This window comes from Schistocerca nitens, chromosome 4, assembly GCF_023898315.1.
Source record: "Schistocerca nitens isolate TAMUIC-IGC-003100 chromosome 4, iqSchNite1.1, whole genome shotgun sequence".
NCBI classification, from domain to species: domain Eukaryota; kingdom Metazoa; phylum Arthropoda; class Insecta; order Orthoptera; family Acrididae; genus Schistocerca; species Schistocerca nitens.
This window is the reverse complement of record NC_064617.1, coordinates 960,288,216-960,310,225: the sequence shown is the minus strand read 5'-3', so window position 1 is coordinate 960,310,225 and position 22,010 is coordinate 960,288,216. Positions and strand designations below refer to the sequence as shown.

Below are 22,010 nucleotides of genomic sequence, written 5' to 3'. Positions count from 1 at the left end.
TGTGCGTGATCTTACAAGGGCAGTGGGGAATATTTACGTCACATCTAGACAGAATGGGAAAATGGGCGTAGAAGACCTATAACTATAGTATTAGCATTGCCATTGTACAATTGCTGGTCGGAATAACTTGCCTTCGATTAATTGCTGGTCTGTGTATAAAAATCATACTCCTTTAGAGCAAACTATCCCTCTTGAAAAGTGTATGACTTTGCTATTCACAACACCTGGAACCACTGGACAAATTCAACCTCTGAATGTTTGTTTTTTCCGTGCCTATAAAACATACCATCGCTCTATGTGCAGCTACGCCTTAAGGAATAGACACTTTCACTATAAGCTACACGACAGAGTGTTTCGTATTCGGTTCCATGCCATCACATTCCATCAGTTCTCCTCATCCCGTTACACCAATATGGTACTACGAGGGTAAGTCAGTTATTATCCGCACTTAGTCCATCGTTGTACAAGCTTCCTGATGCCCTCATAAAAGAAGGTTATCGGTTGAACTGCGAGCCAAGAATGCACCGCTTCTTTCACTGCTTCGCCCGAGGCAAATCGACGGCCCCTTAATGCCGGTTTGAGTAGACAAAACAACTGATAGTCAGAAGGGGCAATATCGGGACTATATGGAGGATGATCCGGTAACTCAAATTTGAGTTTTTGGAGCGTTTAAGCAGAGTGGGCAGTAGTATGAGGCATTGTCGTACAACAACACAATACCTTTTGACAGCAATCCACAGCCTTTGCTTTAGCCTGGCAGTAAGTATCTCACTGTAACGTACATTGTTTATTGTTGTGCCTCTGTCCCCGTAATGTTCCAGTACTGGACCTCGTGCGTCCCAAAAAAACCGTAAGCATCAGTTTTCCTGTTGACGGTTGGATCTTGAACTTTTTCTTGGACGGCAAATTTAGATGTTTCCATTCCATACTCTGCTGTTTACTGTCCGCCTCGTAATGATGGATCCATGTTTCGTCACCAGTAATGAATGATCCTATCTAACAAGTATGCCCTTCGTTACCATAGCGATCCAAATGTTTTTTGCAGATGTCCAAGCGTGTTTGTTTATGCAACTGTGTGAGTTATTTTAGGACCCATCTTGCACAAACTTTATGAAACCCAAGTGTGTTGTGGATGATTTAGTAGTCAGAATCGTGACTAATTTGGAGACGATGTGCCACAGTTCATCGTCTCTCTTAGAGAATCATTTCAGATTAACTCTCAATGGTTACTTCATTTATGGCGGTGAAAGGTCGTCCAGCTCCTTCATCGCGCGTAACACTTGTGCAACCATTTCGGAATTTTTCAATCCATTCGTAGACACTCCGTTGTGACAAAACACTGTTCCCGTACTGTACCGGAAGTCTTCGATGAATTTGGGCCCCTGATACGCCTTCCGACCACAAAAAACGGATCACTGAATGTTGCTCTTCTTTGGTGCAAATAGACAGCGGAGCAGCCATGATTGACAGCACGGCAGCGATAACGAAACTAACCTAGCAGCTTGAAAATTGCAAAGATATAACAAATAAACGAAGCATGCGTCATCAACATAAAACGACCATACTACCAAAATAAACAAAAATATAACTAAATTACGGATAATAATTGACTCACCCTCGTATATGCTTTCATTAAGAGTGCATACCTATCCGAACGTCCTGCTCGGTTTGTAACTCCCAAGGAGTTCGTCTTCGATCTTGACCTTGCGAAACTGAGTGATCCCTATGGCGCGCCATTTTCATTCGGTGTTCTTGGTGCAAGGTAATGGTTTGTTTAGAACATTTCTTGAATGTCGACGACGTCCATGTTCTGATGTGTAACAGATACATCCTACAGAATTTTAATCTCTGCACCTCCCGGACACTCATTTTCTGTCTCCCTCCTGACGCACATGGTGAGTCAGTAGCAGCTAATATTTTACCTGTCGTAATTCTGTACACAGCACCTCCAAATGAGCCTTACTAGAGATTGAACTAGCGACCTCGCACTCAAGAGGTTCCTTGTGAGACACAGTCGCCGCCAGTAGCGTTACAAGGACGGAGCACAGAAGCGAGGAGAGGGCAGCGAGCGGGCTTGGAGGCGGCAGTTGGCTGTCGCAGCCACAGTAGCAGCGGCTCCGCGGTCGACTCGCGCTGCTATCGATCCGCCCAGCTCACAGCTCCCAGCTGCCGCTACCCGCTACCCTCTACCCGCTACCCCATAGCCGGTACGACTGCCAGGCCGCGTCCCGGACACCGTGGATTAGCTCGGCTCCTTTCTGTACGCTTCTGCCCGATGTGCTCAAATGCTGTGTGTTAGAGCGGGCCGGGATATCAAGAGACTGCATCAGCAGGATGCGCATTCCCTGTCGCAAAGCACAAACATTCCAAGCAACCTCGTCTCTCCCCATACTGTTCAGTTTTTACCGCAGAAGCGATAGCGATTCCAGAAGCTCTCAGATTTGTTCTTTTTGCGGAGCTCACAACCTTCAGATAATATCATACTCGAACAGCGCACTGTATTCCAATGAAACCCCAAACCAGAACTGTAAAATGAATATACTGAATACTGCAAATTATAATAGTTGAAACATAAACTAACAGGAATGACAATCTTTCCGTGGGCCCCAGCTCATGTGTGATTGGTTAACAATGACAAGGTTGACGCTTGCTTTTGAGATACTGCTCGATTGCAATTTATGACACGTCATCGCTGACACACAACGGCCTCACGTCCACTGCTTAAAACCGCCCGCTCAAAATTGTCTGCCCTAATGCACATCTGGTTTTTTTTTTTTTCAGTTGTTAGTTTAAGCTGCCACTGTAGTTACTGCACTGACGCAGCTTATACGTCAGAAATAAAATCAGTCCTGGAATTTTTTCGACGGACTGTCTGTATCCAAGCCGCCACTCATGAAAGGAATTTTAAAAAACGCCCTAAGATAAAGAAAGCGACGCATCACAAAGGAATTACTCGAATTGGACCGATATCGTTGGATGTGATGTACATTTCCAGACAAACAAATGACTACAGTGTGAGGAATATTTGATGATTTATTCAAGAGAACGAGCTTCAGAAATTGAGCAAGTCAGTAACGCGTTGGTCCACCTTTGGTCCTTATGCAAGCAATTATTCAACTTCATATTGACCGACAGGATTGTTGGATGTCTTTCTGAGGGCTCATTTCGAAGCGGGACTCATCATTGAGTACAACCTACTCCAGTCAATGAAATTCCAGGCCGAAGATGTGTCTGGAGACGTCCCAGAGAGTAGTGGGAAACGAATTTGATTGTCGCCCGCAACACGGCCCGACAACAACGAATGATGGTCCGGAGCACCATTTCTTTTTGTAGTAGAACCCCTTTGGTTGTTATCCGCGGCACCATTACAGCATCACAGAACAGCGGTAGCCTTTGTCGACGACGTTCAACGTCCCGCTTTGTCGCCCTTCGTGGCAAGCCATCCTGGTCTTAAAATTTCAGCGTGATAATGCAGCCCGTACACTGCTAGAGTTTCTACTGCTTGTCTTCATGCTCACCAAACCTTACCTTGGCTAGCAAGATCACTGGACCTTTCCAAAACTGGAGAATCATGGGTAGGATCCTCCAACTAGCTCGGGATGTACACGATCTGACACACCAATTGGACAGAATTTGGCGCGACTTCCCCCCAGGAGGACATACGATATCTGTATCAATCAATGCCAAGGGAAAAAACTGCTTCCGAAAAGGGCACGATGTGGACCAACTCGTTATTGACTTGCTCAATTTTTGAAGCTCTTCTCCTCGAATAAATCATCTGAGTTTTCTGAAATAGCGATCGTTTGTTTGTCTGTACACGAACATCACACTGTACCGATTTCCATCCTGTTCGGATAGTTCCTTCGTGGTGCATCGTTTTTCTCTCTTTCTTTCCCGTTCTTCTTAGGGTGTATAACATGAAAATCAACAAAAGCAAAACGAGGATAATGGAATGTAGTCGAATTAAGTCGGGTCATTCTGCGGGAATTAGATTAGGAAATGAGACACTTAAAGTAGTAAAGGAGTTTTGCTATTTGGGGAGCAAAATAACTGATGATGGTCGAAGTAGAGAGGATATAAAATGTACACTGGCGATGACAAGGAAAGCGTTTCTGAAGAAGAGAAATTTGTTAACTTCGATTATAGATTTAAGTGTCAGGAAGTCGTTACTGAAAGTATTTGTATGGAGTGTAGCCATGTATGGAACTAAAACGTGGACGATAAATAGTTTAGACAAGAAGAGAATAGAAGCTTTCGAAATGTGGTGCTAAGGAAGAATGCTGCAGATTAGATGAGTAGATCACATAACTAATGAGGAGGTATTGAATAGAATTGTGGAGAAGATAAATTTGTGGCACAACTTGACTAGAAGAAGGGATCGGTTGGTATGGCATATTCTGAGGCATCAAGGGATCACCAATTTCGTATTGGAGGGCAGCGTGGAGGGAAAAAATAGTAGACGGAGACCAAGAGATGAGTACACTAAATAGATTCAGAAGGATGTAGGTTGCAGTAGGTACTAGGAGATGAAGATTGCACAGGATAGATTAGCATGGAGAGCTGCATCAAACCAGTATCTGGGCTGAAGACCACAACAACAACAATTGTCGGACTGGATCGCCCAAGGAACAGCCGCTAATTTATTCTTCGCAGGTTTTTTTTCTTTGAGAACCATAAAAAATGGTATGCTTGCAGAGAGAAGACGAGATTGAGGCGTCGACTGCTGCGAGCGGTGGTAGAGGGCGGTTGCCACTGTGCGAGAGGAGAGAGGGCAAGTTGGCGCGCGCCTGCAGGCTTTACTGACGCTCGGTCCCCTGTGTTTGCTGTGCAGGAGTGCCCGCGGCGTCCCGTGGCAGCAGCAACTACTACGGCAAACTCATCGGCCCCCTGACCGAGTACGCACACGGCATCCGAGGCACCGCGTACGCCGTCGACGAGTCCACGATCTTCATCAAGGGCTTCTCCTACGACGGCACCGGCCCAGGTGAGTCTCCTCTCCAGTGTCCCTTGTAAGCTAAACATTCTCGTCTAACCACGAGAAATTAACAGTTGTCTCTAAATCATTTTCCAAAACTTCTGATTAGGTGATGCATTCTAGAATAGTATCCCACCTTGTAATAATATCCTCAGCAAATCACAGTTTAGGTTTCACAAGAGTTACTCTACAAAGAGTGCTATTTACATGTTCCCTATTTTCTGCGATCTTTCTACGGCATTTAATTGTGTGAGTTACAGTGTTCTCCTAGAAAAATTGAAGTTTTATACGATTGATGGCATAGCCAACCAATGCATAATGTCATATCTATCGAAAAGAACGCAGAAAGCTGTACCTGGTCATTAAAAAAATATAGTCCATGCAAGTGATTCTGACTGGAGAGAAATCACGGTTGGGATTTACCAAGGCTCAGTCTTAGGCCCTCTATCGTTTCTCACTGAAGCATCCCCAACTCTTTTTTTTCTGTATTGTGATTGTAAACACCTTATACAAAGGCGGGCTGTCAGCAGCACAATACGCCGCTCTTCAGCCTTGAGTTTGACAACAAGTAGTACATAAAGGTGGCACAGAGTAGACAGTAAAAACGGTGGGCAAAAAATGTAGACACTAAAAATCGAAAAAACATGGAGCCGTTCACGCTGGACGAGAAACATCACTGACACTGGGCGACACGGTGCACAGAACATGGATGATGGCGACGGCATGTGAACGGTGGTGGCGTGACGGCGAACAACACTACACACAAACGAAGGCGATGATCTCCGGCGCGCGAATGTTCACTGAGCGTGTACGAGTCCGAGGAACTGTCAAGAGAGGAGGTGGAGGAGGAGGAAGGGGAAGGGGAATGGGAGAGGGGAGAGCAGAGATGCCATGGGCAAAGGAGAGAGGGGGAGGGAGGAAGGGGCAGGGGAAGCCCGGGGGAGAGGGGAGGAGGGAGGGGGGAAAGGAAAGAGAAGGGAGGGAGGGAGGGTGCCTAAAGGAAAGGACACAGGAGGTGGGGGGGAGGATCAAAGTTGATAGGAGGGGTAGATGCAGGGGAGGAGGACATCATCAGGGAGGGGGAGCTGGCGGAAGCCACCTTGGGAGAGGGTAAGGAGGGTTGAGAGATGGAAACCGGGTGGGACGTGGGAATACAGGCGCGGCAGCGGGCGGGGGTGGGAGAGGATCGGGGAGACGAGCGGGTGAGGAAGGTCGAGTTTACGGGAGGTGTACAGGATCCGTATCCTTTCAAGGAAAAGGAGGAGGTGGGGGAAGGGGATGAGATCATACAGGATCCGCGTGGGGGAGGGGAGACGGATGCAATAGGCGAGGCGGAGAGCATGGCCTTCAAGGATTTGGAGGGATTTATAAAAGGGAGGGGGGGCGGAGATCCAAGCCGGATGGGCATAACAAAGGATAGGGCGGATGAGGGATTTATAGGTGTGGAGGATGGTGGAGGGGTCCAGACCCCACGTACGGCCGGAGAGGAGCTTGAGGAGACTGAGTCGGGAGCGTGCCTTGGCTTGGATTGTCCGGAGGTGGGGAGTCCAGGAGAGGCGACGGTCGAGGGTGACGCCAAGGTACTTAAGGGTGATAGGACGGCAATAGACGGTGATGTAGAAATCAAGGAGGCGGAAGGAAGGGGTGGTTTTGCCTACAATGATCGCCTGGGTTTTGGAGGGATCCCCAACTCTCTCGTGGTTCCCTTTTTAGGTACTCCACGTCGACGTCTGCTCGTAGATAGGTATCGTCGAGAGGTTTTCCGGCTTTACTTCCCGACGTGACAGCGACGACTCTCAGCTGAGGTCCGAGCCTTGTGTTTTGCTATTACTGCGAGTCTTGTAAATATCGCTTTTATTTAGTAATTTACCCGGCTAAAACTCTCCCCTCTTATTATTAAGACAGCCTACGCCACCTTTCGGAGGAAGTGGGGACGTCAAAGAGTCACAAAAGTTCATATTAAGCAGTCCGTAAAACACGTAAACGTTCACTTCATTTAGCGTGTTAGTTAATGCCTACGCTTTCCGCTAGATGTTGCTGACTTACTGCTGAATAGCTTTGATTCCGTAAAACCTTCACTGATTAGTACCAGGTAAATGAAATAAGTACAATACTCTTGTATTTCACTTTCACTCTATATTCAAGGATTAAGATGGTGATGGATGATGGTCTATTTAAAAGATTCCTAGGCTGTAGGAATCTAAATAGTCCGCAGATGCCGATATGCACGCGCTCTACGTCCAGATTCGCAACTGACGGCACACGACACTTTCAAAAGTCCACACGTTAATATCTGAATACCGGTACCTCAGAATTCACTCGTATCAGCAGATAATTTGAGTTTCTGTCGTCTATATGTCCTTAAGTGCGAATCTAGCACTAAAGTCCTAAAATCCCCTTAATACTCCGTTCTACCAACAGTCAGGGATCGTACACTACATCACTTTTAATCTCCGTGATATTCTAACAGTTTATGGTGAATCTTAACACGATAAAGTCCAATCTAATTATTGTCTCGCTGACTGACACGGGTTCCCCGCCCTTCAACGAAACAATCAAGGAAAAAAGGCGGGAATAATGACGATCAAGCCTTTTTACAGGTTTTTTATCACAAGAGTTTAACGTCACTATCTTCTCCATGACGGAGCTTTCGTGGCTTTTCTGTACTTAGGCGTTAAACTACTTGCTGATATACTATAATTTTGACCTGCAATTACCGAACTCTGATTCTACACTATTTTCCCCTCTAAAAATTTTATTCTTGATTTTAAATTATTCTTTCTATGGCTTTTATCACTGTAAACTGAACCGAGGTGTTACAGCATATATATAAATGATCTTCCGTCTAATGAACAACAAGCAGAATTAGTTCCTTCTGCAGGTGATACTAGTATCGTACGCAGTCCAATAATACATACAGAAACAGAAGAAATGGAAACAAAGTTCTTAAAAGTCTCACAGACTGGGTTTCTGCGCATGGTTTCTTTCTCAATTTTTTTTAAAAAAAATACAGCGTATTTAGCTCTGCACATCTACGGGTACTATACTAATGATAAGTATAACCCATGGTCAGCAAATAATAAATAGCCTGGAAACCAAAATTATTGGGTGTCCATATCGATGAAAATTTAAACTGGACAAAGCACACTTTGAAACTCCTAAAATACCTTAGTTCAACCAGATATACACTTAGAATCATTACAAATCTTCGGGAGAGGCAAATCAGTGAAAATATTTTGTTTCAGTAATGTCGTATGGAATAATGTTCTGGGGTAACTTATTTTTAAGAAAGATGGTCTTCGTTGCTCAGAAACATGCTGTAAGAATGATATGTAATGTTCACCCACCATCTTCTTGTGGACATCTTTCTAAGCAGTTGGACATTCTAACCATTGCTTAACAGTATATTTATTTCTTCATGAAGTTTATTGTAAATAATCCAATAAAGTTCAAAACGAACAATAATGTACAAAATCGCCATGACAGAAGGAAAAATGACATTCATTACTCCACATTAAGACTGTCTTTAATACAAAAAGGGGTGCACAATGCTGCATCAAAAATTTTCGATCACTTACCCAGTGATATAAAATGTCTGACAGCCAGGACAGTAATATTTGAAAACAAACTGAGAAAGTTTCTCTTTGACAACTCCTACTTCGTAGAAGAAATTCTGTTATTGTAACCTATAAAAGGTGTTGGGAAGGAATCACTAACTTGCATCTGTATATTTTTTCCTTCATATAAAAAGAATGTTCAGTACATAACCATATGTACAACTTAGTTTGCAATAGGAATTTAAAATTACTCGTTCCATATCATTGCGAAATGATCCATGGAACATAAAACTAACTAGCTAATTGAATGAGAACATGCAACACAACTATTTTTTAATATTATCTAGTAAATTGATTCATTGTAGCCAGTTGTGAACCATGAATGTAACTCCATCTTCTGGTGGAGTATGGAACTACGGCTGTTCAATCTTCAATAAAAACAATACCAATCGCCATTATATAGGTTTATTTCTAGGCAGCCAGTTTCGACGTTAAGCTACGTCATTTTCAGGCCAAAACTGTGGAGGCTATAACACAGCAATAATTACATATTGAAATAAGAGCATATTGACTAAAAGAATCAAGAGTTGCATATTACTTTACGTAATGAGAATTATACAGTGAATGTCAGAGCAATAAATCACATTAAAATACAGAGCGTCTTGCTTAAAAGCTGAAAGTGTTACATGTAAATTTACTTAATTAAAAGAACTTAGTCTTAATAAAACTCCATAATACACCATAATATATACTATCATATTTAATTAGTTATTCACACATATTGTAAAATCGTCAGTATTGTCATAGACGTATTAATAAAACAGAAGTGTTATATAATGTAACCATCTGTCCAGCATATCTGTTGCCTTCAAAACGTATGACTATATGTGGCAAACACTTGGTTGCCAAAAGGTAAAAGACTGGTAAGAGTTACCGACAAATCATATGTAAAACAGTACCATGATCATATGTCAGGTGAAGTAAAAAAGGGGGGGGAGGATTTGTTATAAGAACTGGGACTATTTACAGTAAGTATATACAAAGGACGAACCAATAAAAGGCATTGCAATTATTGAACCACTACAGTTGTACTCAATGCTTGTAGATAATATTGTACATTCCTGTGTTTCCTCCATGTAGAATATTATCCTTCTCCCCCTCTTTCTGTCAATATCCTCGTCTCTTTTGTTTTTCTCCAACTCCTCTTCCCTCTTTTCCTTTTCCACCAACACATTGCCCCTCTCCATCTTCCACCTGCCTCCTGCACCTCCTTCCAGCTCTCTCTGACCATTTCCTCTTCCTCCCTCTCTCCTCTTTCCTCTCACTCTGTCCATCTCCTCCTCTCCCTCTCACTGTCCATCTTCTCCTTCCACCTCTTTCTGTCCAGCTTCTTTTCTCCCCCATCTCTCTAACGATCTCGTCCTCTGCTCTCTCTCTCTCTGTGTACATCTCCTCCTCCCCCCGTTTCTTTTTCACCTGGCCACTACCCCTCTCTGTGTTCCGTCTCCTATCTCTCCCCCACCCCACTCTCCTTCTGACCAGTTCCTACTCTCATCTTTATCTTTCTATCTCCTCCTACCCCTTTTTCTGTCCATCCCAGACTCTCTTCTCTCACTATCTACTCCTCTCCTCTCTCTCTCTCTCTGCTGAGGCATGTCCTTCATATACGACCTGAGATTCAATCTGATACTACCTGAAACATGCTTGTTGTGCACGTCAGCCTAGATGTCAGGGGTTACCAAACCTTTTCATCCCCATCCCCACTCTTATGGGAACTAGGTGATTGTTACCCCTGCACTAGTTCATCCCAGATAATAAGTAGTATGTCTACAAAATTTGATTGAAATAAATTCAGTAGTTTAGGAGGAGATGTGGAACAAATACAAAGATACATATATCCATTTTTGTGCATACACATGACATGATTTAAATTTTTTGTTATGTAAGGGACACTCCTCGCTAACAGTATCGATTATTTCTATTGTGGCTACAATGGCTTTCAGCCTGAAGACTACTTGACACACATGTCCATAGAAAATTATCCTTTGCAAGTCTATTCATCTCTGCATAATAACTATGACCAACATTTATTTGAGCCTGCTAAGTGTAATCAAGCCATGGTGTCACTCCAGAATTTTCACCCCCATACTTCCCTCCATAACGAAATTAGTTATTTCTTAAAGCCTCAGGCAATCTCTCATTAACCTACATCTTTTTTAGTCAAGTTCTGCAGTGAAAGTCTTTTGCCCACTTCTGTTTAGTGCGAATATAGCAGTTATTCAATCTACCCACCTTCTCTTCAGCATTCTCCTGAAGCACCTCATTTCCAAGACGCCCATTCTCTTCTTGTCTGTACTGCCATGTTTCTTTCAGTGCTCTGTCAAATTCTTCTTGCAGTATCCTAATATACTGGGTATAGATACGCATATACTATGAAATTAACATTCACTCACATAGTCGTTTTTCATAAGGGAAAGTAAAGGATCCAGTTCATGTCTTCCAGGGAACTCCTCAGCTATGATCGTGCTATAGTGAAGTGTTTAAAAAGTTTACCAAACAAAGATCTTGAGGTATTCAAAACTTAACACTGGGAGACATACAGTTAAATCGGAATGCGCCCGATGCTGAACTGAAAGTGGTCTTATTTCACATATCGCTCAAAATCAAAGCAAGAAACTTCTGCATCCATAGATACATATTTTCGGTGTGAAACGACCTTGGGGTCTTCTCCCATTCCCGTCTGCATAAAACTATCAGGGAAAGCTTGTCGTTGTCCATTGTGTGATGTACGTATTATCCTCTAATCCGTGTTAAGCTACTGTTTTTAATCAAGTGCGGCTCAGATACGACTCACGACTCCCCGCCGCCCCCCCCCCCCCCCCTCCTTAGTTTCAATTCCGATTCTGCCAGCACTTCTCTGATATTTATCAAACTTCACGTAAGATCTCCTCCACGCCTCGCTGGACTAGTATCTCTTAGGACTGGATATCCCAAATGACTTAGTCACAGGCTGACCTTTGTTTCTAGAATACATTTGAAGGCAAGTTTCGCCACACAATTTTGAACTGTCAGGTAGTTTCGCAAACGCACACTCTCTGCTGCAAGACGACAGAACAATTCTTGAAACAATCCCAAGGCTATGGCTAAGTCATTTTTCCGCGGTTCTTCTTTCGTCCATTGAACTATTAGTCCCATCAACGAAGGAAAATGGAGGGGAATAAATCGTGTAGTCACAAATTTTTATACAATGATAGGAAGGAGAGTCATGAACAATATACTAAAAATCCTGATAGATGTGAGCGATGGGATGGGGGCGTTAAAAGGTCACTTTTTTATGTTTTTCTTGAATATCTCGAAAATCGAGGCTTCTGGCGAAAATGTTTACCAGTTGAAAATTTAACTACATTACATTTCCTTTGAAAACGATCCCATTCATTTTTAACTAGGATTAACAGTTTCCGCTTTTCAGATGATAGAAAATTCGCACGTTATTAAAAATAGTCTTTCAATGGTATACAAATTAAGGTTTACTCTTAAATGAAGTAGGTTAAGAACAAACGTTAAAGATGTATATTACGCCTAACAGCAGTAGAGTCGTATTACTGTATAAACTGCGTTCTGGGGAGAGTAATAAGGGGAAAGGGGAAGGAACACATTTTACATAAACGCTCACTTAACACCAGCAAATAAGCACTCATTTAATAAACAGAAAATAACTCCAGTGTATAAACACCAACTCAGTGAAGTTATTTTGACCCACTCATGAAAAGAACTGCACAGGAAATTCTGGGGAGGCAGACCTACCTTCCCTCACGCTTCTACTCTCAACCCTCTCCCCCTTCCATCCTGTTACATTCTCAGAACGCAATTCATCCCTTAATGCGGCTCTACTGCAGTTAGACGTGGTATTCAAATTTACTATTTGCTTTTAACCCACTTCAGTTAACAAACGTTATTTTTATACCATTAAAACAGTATTTTTAATAATGTGCCATTTTTTCATCTCTTAGCCGTAGCTAAGAAAAATGAATGGGGGCCTTTTTTACAGGAAACTGAATGTTTTACTGGGAAACGTTTTCGCTAGGGGCCGCGATTTTCGAGATATTCAAGAAAAACATAAAAAGTGATCTTTAAGCGCCCTTTCTCCCAACGCTCATACCGAACCCATTAGGACTTTTTGTATGTTGTTCATTACTCTCCCTCCTTCCACTATACAAAAATTTGCGGGTATACGAGTTTTTCCCCTATTCGATCTTTTTTTGGTCTTCGTTGACTGGGCTATATATGGCAGCCATAAGTTTCTCGCCAGTGCTTTTTAATGAATGTGTTCCATTATTCAATCGTTTTTCGTTAACACTATTATTTTTTTGTCTTTGTGAATATTGTTATTGCTTTTTACCAGAGAACTTCACTTTCTACTGTTCCAAAGGTTCTTTCCAGGCACTTCTGGCCTTCTTACATTCTCATTACATTTTCAGCCCAAATATTTTTGTTCTGTCTTATGTCATTCGCAGTGCAGCATTGGAGAACTGATTTTTCACTTGGTACGATCAAAGATCTTTTTCAGGAGCTCCCCTTAGAACGCTGCTGAATTTTGTTCATCTGGACTTATGCATACTTATTTGACTACTTATTTGTGTTGAAGAAGACTGAAAGACTAAGACTCATGTTTTGTGGTTTTGTCCAAATTACGTCTTTCTCAGTATGCCAGCAAGATTATAAAAATGGTCTACAAGCAGATAATTGCACTGCGTTTCGTCTTATTTCACTTCTGTTGCATTCATAAAAGGTGTTTCCCCAAATGTGTGAAGTTTTCTTTCCGTCTGGAAGTCAGATCGTTGACTCTTAGAGGCACGCTCCATTGCTCGCATTACTGATACCCACATGTCGTTTTACCTTCCTCACTAACGTGTAATCTGTTTTTAATATGATGTTTATGCGTATGCTATCTTTGTAAATGAGGTTTTTTTCATTTTCATTGATGAAGCCAACGTCGTCTAGAAGGACGAGGAGAGTCAGTATTACTGTGTCTACCTTTTTTGTCTGTATTGACAATTGTTTAATTTCCTGCTGCCGTGTCTAGCTGCAGCTTAAATAGTAGTAAAGATAACACGTTATGAAATAATGTGTCATTGGTTAACTAGAATCTTTCTGATTTCTGTTTTATTTTCTTTTTCTTAGAGTTGATTCATATCAGTTTTTTCTGGGTCTATAAAGTTTCTGATTTCAAAGTTATTGATTCGAAAATTATTGTTGTTAATACAGCATTCATCACTCTCTTTATTTCAATTACGTCTGTACTGTCGTACATTTATTTACGAATTTTCTTCTACAAAGAATGCAATTCGTTTATTGACGTTTTCTCTTTTCCATGTAATTCGTTTACTGACATTCCCTATTTTCCCCGATACCTGTGCTCATTCATGAGCATTGTCTTTTAACTGTATTTCACCTACCACCACTAACCCTCATTCTATACTTCATTTTAGACTGAATGAATATCTAGAAAAAGATTTGTTAGACCTTGAATTATATGCCTTCTATTGATATAACTCATCTAATGATCGAAGTTTCGTTACTTAGAGGCTGTGTGAAAGTATTTGTTTACAAGTATTTTCCTTGCCCTTCTTTGATCTCTTTCAGTCATATAAATTTCCATAAACGCCAGAATTCATCAATTTTTTTTTTCGTTTCCTTAGGTTTAGTACCGGAAATTTCAAGTGGTAGCGTCTACTATAAATAAAAACTGTTTGTATTTTCCTTCTATAGTTTCGACTGGACTCGGGAATAATGTGGTTCAAATGTCCGTGCGAGACACTAAAGACGGAAGATCAGGCTTTAACAACCCCTCAACACGAAGTCATATGAGATGGAGCAATTGATTGGGTGAACAATGATCTAGGATTAATAGGGAGATGACACCTTCAGCTGTATTTTATTTCTAGTCTGTTTTGGTGTCTTCAGGCCCCTGAATGCAGTAAACTTATCTTTTGTCATAACTGTAAAAATGCATTATCAAACTGTCTATTGTGACTTAAAATTCATCATACATTACAACCTTTTAAGCTCCTTATTTTCAATAAATAAACTTTAAATTCATTTGATACGCCGAGTGCGAAACTTGAGCTAGTGATAGGATTAGGATCAGGCATTACAGGCATTAGATTTGACTCTTCTTAAAGGATAAGAAATGTGTTGTTTTATCTCTGCTCATGTCAACCTTACGTCTCAGAATTCAGCAGCGCAAAGTTAACAACATAGTGTAAGTTTGTTGATGATGCATTGTGTTTCAGACGCGTTCTTCTGGGTCGGCAACACGTCCAGACCTTCGCCAGACGGCTACATCGTACCATACCCAGATGACTACAAAGGCAGGTGAGTGCTGTCACCGGCGTACAAGTATGCTCCTTGATTACAATAAAACACTGCTGTTATTGACTGTAGCGATAGCCCCTTCACGGCCTGAATCAGACGGCGATATTTCTCTAAAATCTTGTACTGGGGAGTTCGTTTGTATTTTGTTTCACCGCTTGAAATAAAGAAACTACAAATGTGAGGGAAACTACACTCCTGGAAATGGAAAAAAGAACACATTGACACCGGTGTGTCAGACCCACCATACTTGCTCCGGACACTGCGAGAGGGCTGTACAAGCAATGATCACACGCACGGCACAGCGGACACACCAGGAACCGCGGTGTTGGCCGTCGAATGGCGCTAGCTGCGCAGAATTTGTGCACCGCCGCCGTCAGTGTCAGCCAGTTTGCCGTGGCGTACGGAGCTCCATCGCAGTCTTTAACACTGGTAGCATGCCGCGACAGCGTGGACGTGAACCGTATGTGCAGTTGACGGACTTTGAGCGAGGGCGTATAGTGGGCATGCGGGAGGCCGGGTGGACGTACCGCCGAATTGCTCAACACGTGGGGCGTGACGTCTCCACAGTACATCGATGTTGTCGCCAGTGGTCGGCGGAAGGTGCACGTGCCCGTCGACCTGGGACCGGACCGCAGCGACGCACGGATGCACGCCAAGACCGTAGGATCCTACGCAGTGCCGTAGGGGACCGCACCGCCACTTCCCAGCAAATTAGGGACACTGTTGCTCCTGGGGTATCGGCGAGGACCATTCGCAACCGTCTCCATGAAGCTGGGCCTCTGTCCCGCACACCGTTAGGCCGTCTTCCGCTCACGCGCCAACATCGTGCAGCCCGCCTCCAGTGGTGTCGCGACAGGCGTGAATGGAGGGACGAATGGAGACGTGTCGTCTTCAGCGATGAGAGTCGCTTCTGCCTTGGTGCCAATGATGCAATGATGGTCGTATGCGTGTTTGGCGCCGTGCAGGTGAGCGCCACAATCAGGACTGCATACGACCGAGGCACACAGGGCCAACACCCGGCATCATGGTGTGGGGAGCGATCTCCTACACTGGCCGTACACCACTGGTGATCGTCGAGGGGACACTGAATAGTGCACGGTACATCCAAACCGTCATCGAACCCATCGTTCTACCATTCCTAGACCGGCAAGGGAACTTGCTGTTCCAACAGGACAATGCACGTCCGCATGTATCCCGTGCCACCCAACGTGCTCTAGAAGGTGTAAGTCAACTACCCTGGCCAGCAAGATCTCCGGATCTGTCCCCCATTGAGCATGTTTGGGACTGGATGAAGCGTCGTCTCACGCGGTCTGCACGTCCAGCACGAACGCTGGTCCAACTGAGGCGCCAGGTGGAAATGGCATGGCAAGCCGTTCCACAGGACTACATCCAGCATCTCTACGATCGTCTCCATGGGAGAATAGCAGCCTGCATTGCTGCGAAAGGTGGATATACACTGTACTAGTGCCGACATTGTGCATGCTCGGTTGCCTGTCACTATGTGCCTGTGGTTCTGTCAGTGTGATCATGTGATGTATCTGACCCCAGGAATGTGTCAATAAAGTTTCCCCTTCCTGGGACAATGAATTCACGGTGTTCTTATTTCAATTTCCAGGAGTGTATATATTCCGTTGGGGCAAAGTACACCGGCGCTCTGTCCGTGTTTCATTTCAGCCTTTACCGTGACCTCCTGAAGTGGAACCCTATACACTTGTAGAAATCTCATGTTGTTGCCATGACTTATGGAATGACCCTCGTAACTAATAACTACCTGCTGCTTTTAGACATCACTATGCCGAGATATCTCACTTCTGTACCCTTACTCAGGATTTGTTAGCATAACTAGTAACTAATTCCTGCTTTTAGATCTCACTGTACCATAATATCTCACTTTTGTCCTCTTATTCATGGTTTTATTAACGTTTTTTATTCACCATATGCTTTCTTTCATTAGTTGCGTCCAAGTGATGAACGCTTTTGAACTTAGGAAGCACATCCTCTCCTCCCTATTTGTGCTCATTTGCTCTCATTATTATTATTATTATTATTATTATTATTATTATTATTATCAATGGTAGTTAATGATTAGTTTTGTTATTAATAGTCACTAGTCCGTATTCTTAATCCACACGACCGTGGAAGAATGCATAATGATATTTAAAACCATATTTTCATTTACATTTCCGTTATTATTATTTTTGTCTTCTTATTTACCAACTAGGATCACGTAACGCGTTCAGTTCCTTTTCGTTTTTCCAGTACAGCGGTATCTTTTCCCCCACATTGTTCTTTTCTTTCTTCTTAAAATGTTGTTCCCAATTTCTTATTTCTTCTTTCTTGAAAGCATTCCAGACTTAGAATTTTATTCTTGAAACTATTCCTTTCTCTTATTCTTTCATTTTTTTCTAATCCTTTTCATGTTTCCTTAACCCATACCACTGTTGACTTCTATCTCCATAAATAGGATAAGTCCTGGAGAGTTGAAACACTTTTTTCAGAATAAAATTTCTGTTTTTTGAGATTGTCACATAAACTTAAGTGGAATACATTTCTGAAGCACTGCCGCTTAAAATACAGGAGATAATAAAATGAAAACATACTTGAGTGGTCCATATCACCCATAGGTGTATGGGCGAGACGTGCCAGTGTACTGGGAGAGATGGGCCATGCGAAAATGGCTGTACATGAAAAGAGTCAATTAAAATTCTATATTTTTGTTTATAATGTGTTGTTAAGAATACAGGATCATACTATTAAATATTTTAGTCCAAAACAATTTCATCAGTTTAATATAAATCTTCATTTCACATTGGCGTTTCTAATCAGTTGTTGGTTTCGTTCAGGGATTATCCTGTCTTTTTCTCTCTGCAGCAGTTACACTTTTTACCAAATGTTGACCATCGTGAGAGGCACCACACAGAATCCAATCGTAATAGATTTCACCACACCCATTACATTCATCCTCATGACATTCATCAACATTATTTTCGTAATGTTCTACAACGTCTGCACCTGATGAACACAGTGAGCTATTTGCACTATTTTTCTTATTGGTCTTCTTCGGTCTGTTTTTGTCTTCACTAGCACTTCCCGTCGGTGATCGTTTTCTGTGTTTTTTCTATTTCCTTTCTTTTCTTATCCCTCTTTTCTCTCATAGTTTCAATATTTTCAGCAGAGTTAAGCCTTTTTGACACAGTTGCTGCCATCCTCTTAATATTCACGGTTTTATCAATAGAAGGAATAAGTGGTATTTCTTCCATAAATTTTGTGTTGCCTTGGGAGCAGTCGGTTTTGAGGCTGTAATCTTGAAATCCTTAGGTTTAGTAGGAGTGGAGTCTGAAGTTGTGTCAGTGAAGGAATTCAACTTGTGCAGATAACTCGGCTCTTTTGATGTGCTTGGGGTCAGTAGGTCTTTTTTTGACCTTTGAATTGGTGGTTAGTTGCCCTGTGTGTGAGGTCTTGCTCTTCCATTTCTTGGCACAGACATATCTTTGGAAAAATAAGTATATTATGAGACTGCGACCGCCTTCATTGGAAATATTGCACATTGAAGGTAAAATTTAATTGTGCTCTATGTCTCTCAGATTAAAACAAGTGGTTCATCTCTCCCAAATACCACAGGTCCATCTCTTCCGATTGTCTGGACGAGATGAACCACCCCGACTTCTGTCTCTAGGCAGAAACCTTGGTGGTTATTTCAGGTTAGCTTCATGCCTACACATTTGTCTAACTCGCTGTAAAAAAGCTGCTTCAACATTGTGCAAACTAAGCCTTAATATTTAAGTGATATAACTACACGATAAAGCTTTTCGGCTTACCAGAACAGAGAATGTGATTTTTCTCCAGAACTAACACGAAAATGATAGCAACATTTCTACACCACGTTTGTTAACAAAAGAGCTTGCTCGCAAGCAGCGGGAGATGCTCTCAAGCGGCACGTCTGTGAAGTACGCCACTGGTCCGTCGCACACAGTGGTCCAACTCTCCCGGACTTAGCCTGCAGGAATACTTGTTTCATTGGGCTCTTCTCATTCTTACGGTAGAGGTGTCCAAAGAAGATTAACCTTCGCTTTATCATTATGCCTGATATTTTCCCCGCATTTTCGTAGATCTCTTGATTACTTCTTATTTTCCCACCATCTGTAGTTTGTGTCGCAGCCTTTATTTTTCCAATAATCCGTCTTCCATTGTTTCTGTTCTCACTAGTTTATAGTCTATAGTTTATAGTACATCTAGATGTACATCTACATCTATATAGACACTCCGTAAGCCACCGCACGGTGCGTGGTGGAGGGTACCATGTACCAGTAGCAGTCATTCCCTTCCCTGTTACACTCGAAAATAGAGCGAGGCAAAACGACTACATATATGCCTGCAAACGATCATCTACGTGATTACTCTGTAATTCACAGTTTAAGTTCCTGGCAGAGGGTTCGTTAAGCACACACATTCTGGTCTTACAACTTTGGTATAGAATTTTAGTTTTGTATTTTTAGATATGTATTTCTTGTAAATATTTGTATCACACCACTTGCTTTTTCCATTTCATTAACTTTTACATTTTTGCAAATTTTTATAGCCGCTTCTGCTTTAAGGTTGGTTAAAGATATACTACTGGCCACTGAAATTGCTACACCACGAAGATGATGCGCTACAGACGCGAAATTTAACCGACAGGAAGAAGATGCTGTGATATGCAAATGATTAGCTTTTCAGAGCACTCACACAAGGATGGTGCCGGTGGCGACACCTACAACGTGCTGACATGAGGAATGTTTCCAACCGATATCTCATACAAAAACAGCAGTTGACCGGCGTTGCCTGGTGACGCGTTGTTCTGATGCCTCGTGTAAGGAGGAGAAATGCGTACCATCACGTTTCCGACTTTGATAAAGGTCGGATTGTAGCCTATCGCGATTGCGCTTCATCGTATCGCGACACTGCTGCTCGCGTTGGTCGAGATCCAATGACTGTTAGCATATATGGAATCGGTGGGTTCAAGAGGGTAATACGGAACGCCGTGCTGGATCCCAACGGCCTCGTATCACTAGCAGTCGAGATGACAGGCATCTTATCCGCATCGCTGTAACTGATCGTGCAGCCACGTCTCGATCGCTGAGTCAACAGATGGGGACGTTTACAAGACAACAACCAACTGCACGAACAGTTCGACGACGTTTCCAGCAGCATGGACTATCAGCTCGGAGACCACGTCTTCGGTTACCCTGGACGCTGCATCACAGACAGGAGCGCATGCGATGGTGTACTCAACGACGGACCTTTGTGCAGGAATTGCAAAACGTCATATTTTCGGATGAATCCAGGTTTTGTTTCCACCATCATCATGGTCGTATCCGTTTCTGGCGACATCGCGGTGAACTCACATTGAAAGCGTGTATTCGTCATCGCCATACTGGCGTATCACAAGGCGTGATGGTATGGGGTGCCATTGGTTACACATCTCGGTCACCTCTTTTCGCATTGACGGCACTTTGAACAGTGGACGTTACATTTCAGATGTGTTACGACCCGTGGCCTTACCCTTCATTCGATCCCTGCGAAACCCTTCATTTCAGCAGGATAATGCACGACCGCATGTTCCAGGTCCTGTACGGGCCTTTCTGGATACAGAAAATGTTCGACTGCTGCCATGGTCAGCACATTCTCCAGATCTCTCACCAAATCAAAACGTGTGGTCAATGGTGGCCGAGCAACTGGCTCGTCACAATACGCCTGTCACTACTCTTGATGAACTGTGGTATCTTGTTGAGGCTGCACGGGCAGCTGTACCTGTACACGCCATCCAAGCTCTGTTTGACTAAATGCCCAGGCGTATCAAGGCCGTTATTACGGCCAGAGGTAGTTGTTCTGGGTACTGATTTCTCAGGATCTATTCACCCAAACTGCCTAATGTAATCACATGTCAGTTCTAGTATAATGTATTTGTCCAATGAATACCCGTTTATCATCTGCATTTCGTCTTGGTGTAGCAATTTTAATGGCCAGTGGTGTGTTTAATATTACTAACTCTATCTGTTTTGGCTATTTGTGTTATGACGTATTTTGGTCCATTATTATTATCATTATTATTATTTATAATACGGCAAAACTATGGCCTGATGTATGAGATGATATGGCGACCAAATCTGATCAACTTAAATCAGTCAATGATTATAAATTAACACTTTGTCGGTAATTCGTAAATTCTGAGAAATCCTTTGACGCGGTTCCATATAAATCTGTATTAACATCAATTGAAAAAGAAGAACTGATACGCCCTATAAAGGTATACTTAAGAATACAATAGGTCTAGATATGTTAATGTCACAGCTTCCATTAGAATTTATAAGAATAGTGAAAAGTCAAAAAAGAAAATTCTCCATGATCAAAATTATTTTCTGCAGACCCACGGAAAGTCTTTGGATTCGTAAAATGGGAAAGCGAAGAAGGAAAACACATTATTGAATCGTATCTGAACCTCCTTAGCGCTACTGACGACGTTATACTGTTTACTTATTGCGTAGATAACTTCAGCCTTGAACGGAAGAAATTAATAGGGCTAGTTTAGAAAATGGTTCAAATGGCTCTGAGCACTATGGGACTCAACTGCTGTGGTCATTAGTCCCCTAGAACTTAGAACTACTTAAACCTAACTAACCTAAGGACATCACACACATCCATGCCCGAGGCAGGATTCGAACCTGCGACCGTAGCAGTCGCACGGTTCCGGACTGCGCGCCTAGAACCGCGAGACCACCGCGGCCGGCGCTAGTTTAGATGCAAGCCTACAGAACAATTACAAGAAAACTAAAACAGTTTATATTCAACACGTCGAGAAGAAAACAGTACAAATTTAAAATGAAGGCTTGCAAGCAAATGACAACTTTATGTAGGGTGATTATGTTATGATGTCAGAAACTTTCAGGGATGCTGGAGAATGGTAAATGTATCAGCCTGAAGTAAAGGTTCCTAGCGCGGAAACGGCAAGTCGAAGGGTATGTGCAAAAGGTTACTCAAGCTCCGCCTTAGGTTCGCGCATTGCTCAAACTGAGGGCCCTAACTTCTGAACCATGACGTACAGAATTTATGACTTACAGAAGTCC

General features: G+C 42.7%; 1 protein-coding gene across 1 annotated transcript in view; it reads left to right on the top strand.

Moving 5' to 3' along the window:
• Positions 1-22,010, top strand: part of LOC126253641 (protein Skeletor, isoforms B/C) — a 749,163-nt gene that overhangs the window by 481,329 nt on the left and 245,824 nt on the right. The window contains exons 2-3 of the mRNA XM_049955137.1: positions 4,832-4,984; positions 14,826-14,907. Coding sequence (XP_049811094.1) covers positions 4,832-4,984; positions 14,826-14,907 — 235 coding nt within the window. The remainder of the gene's footprint in view (positions 1-4,831; positions 4,985-14,825; positions 14,908-22,010) is intronic.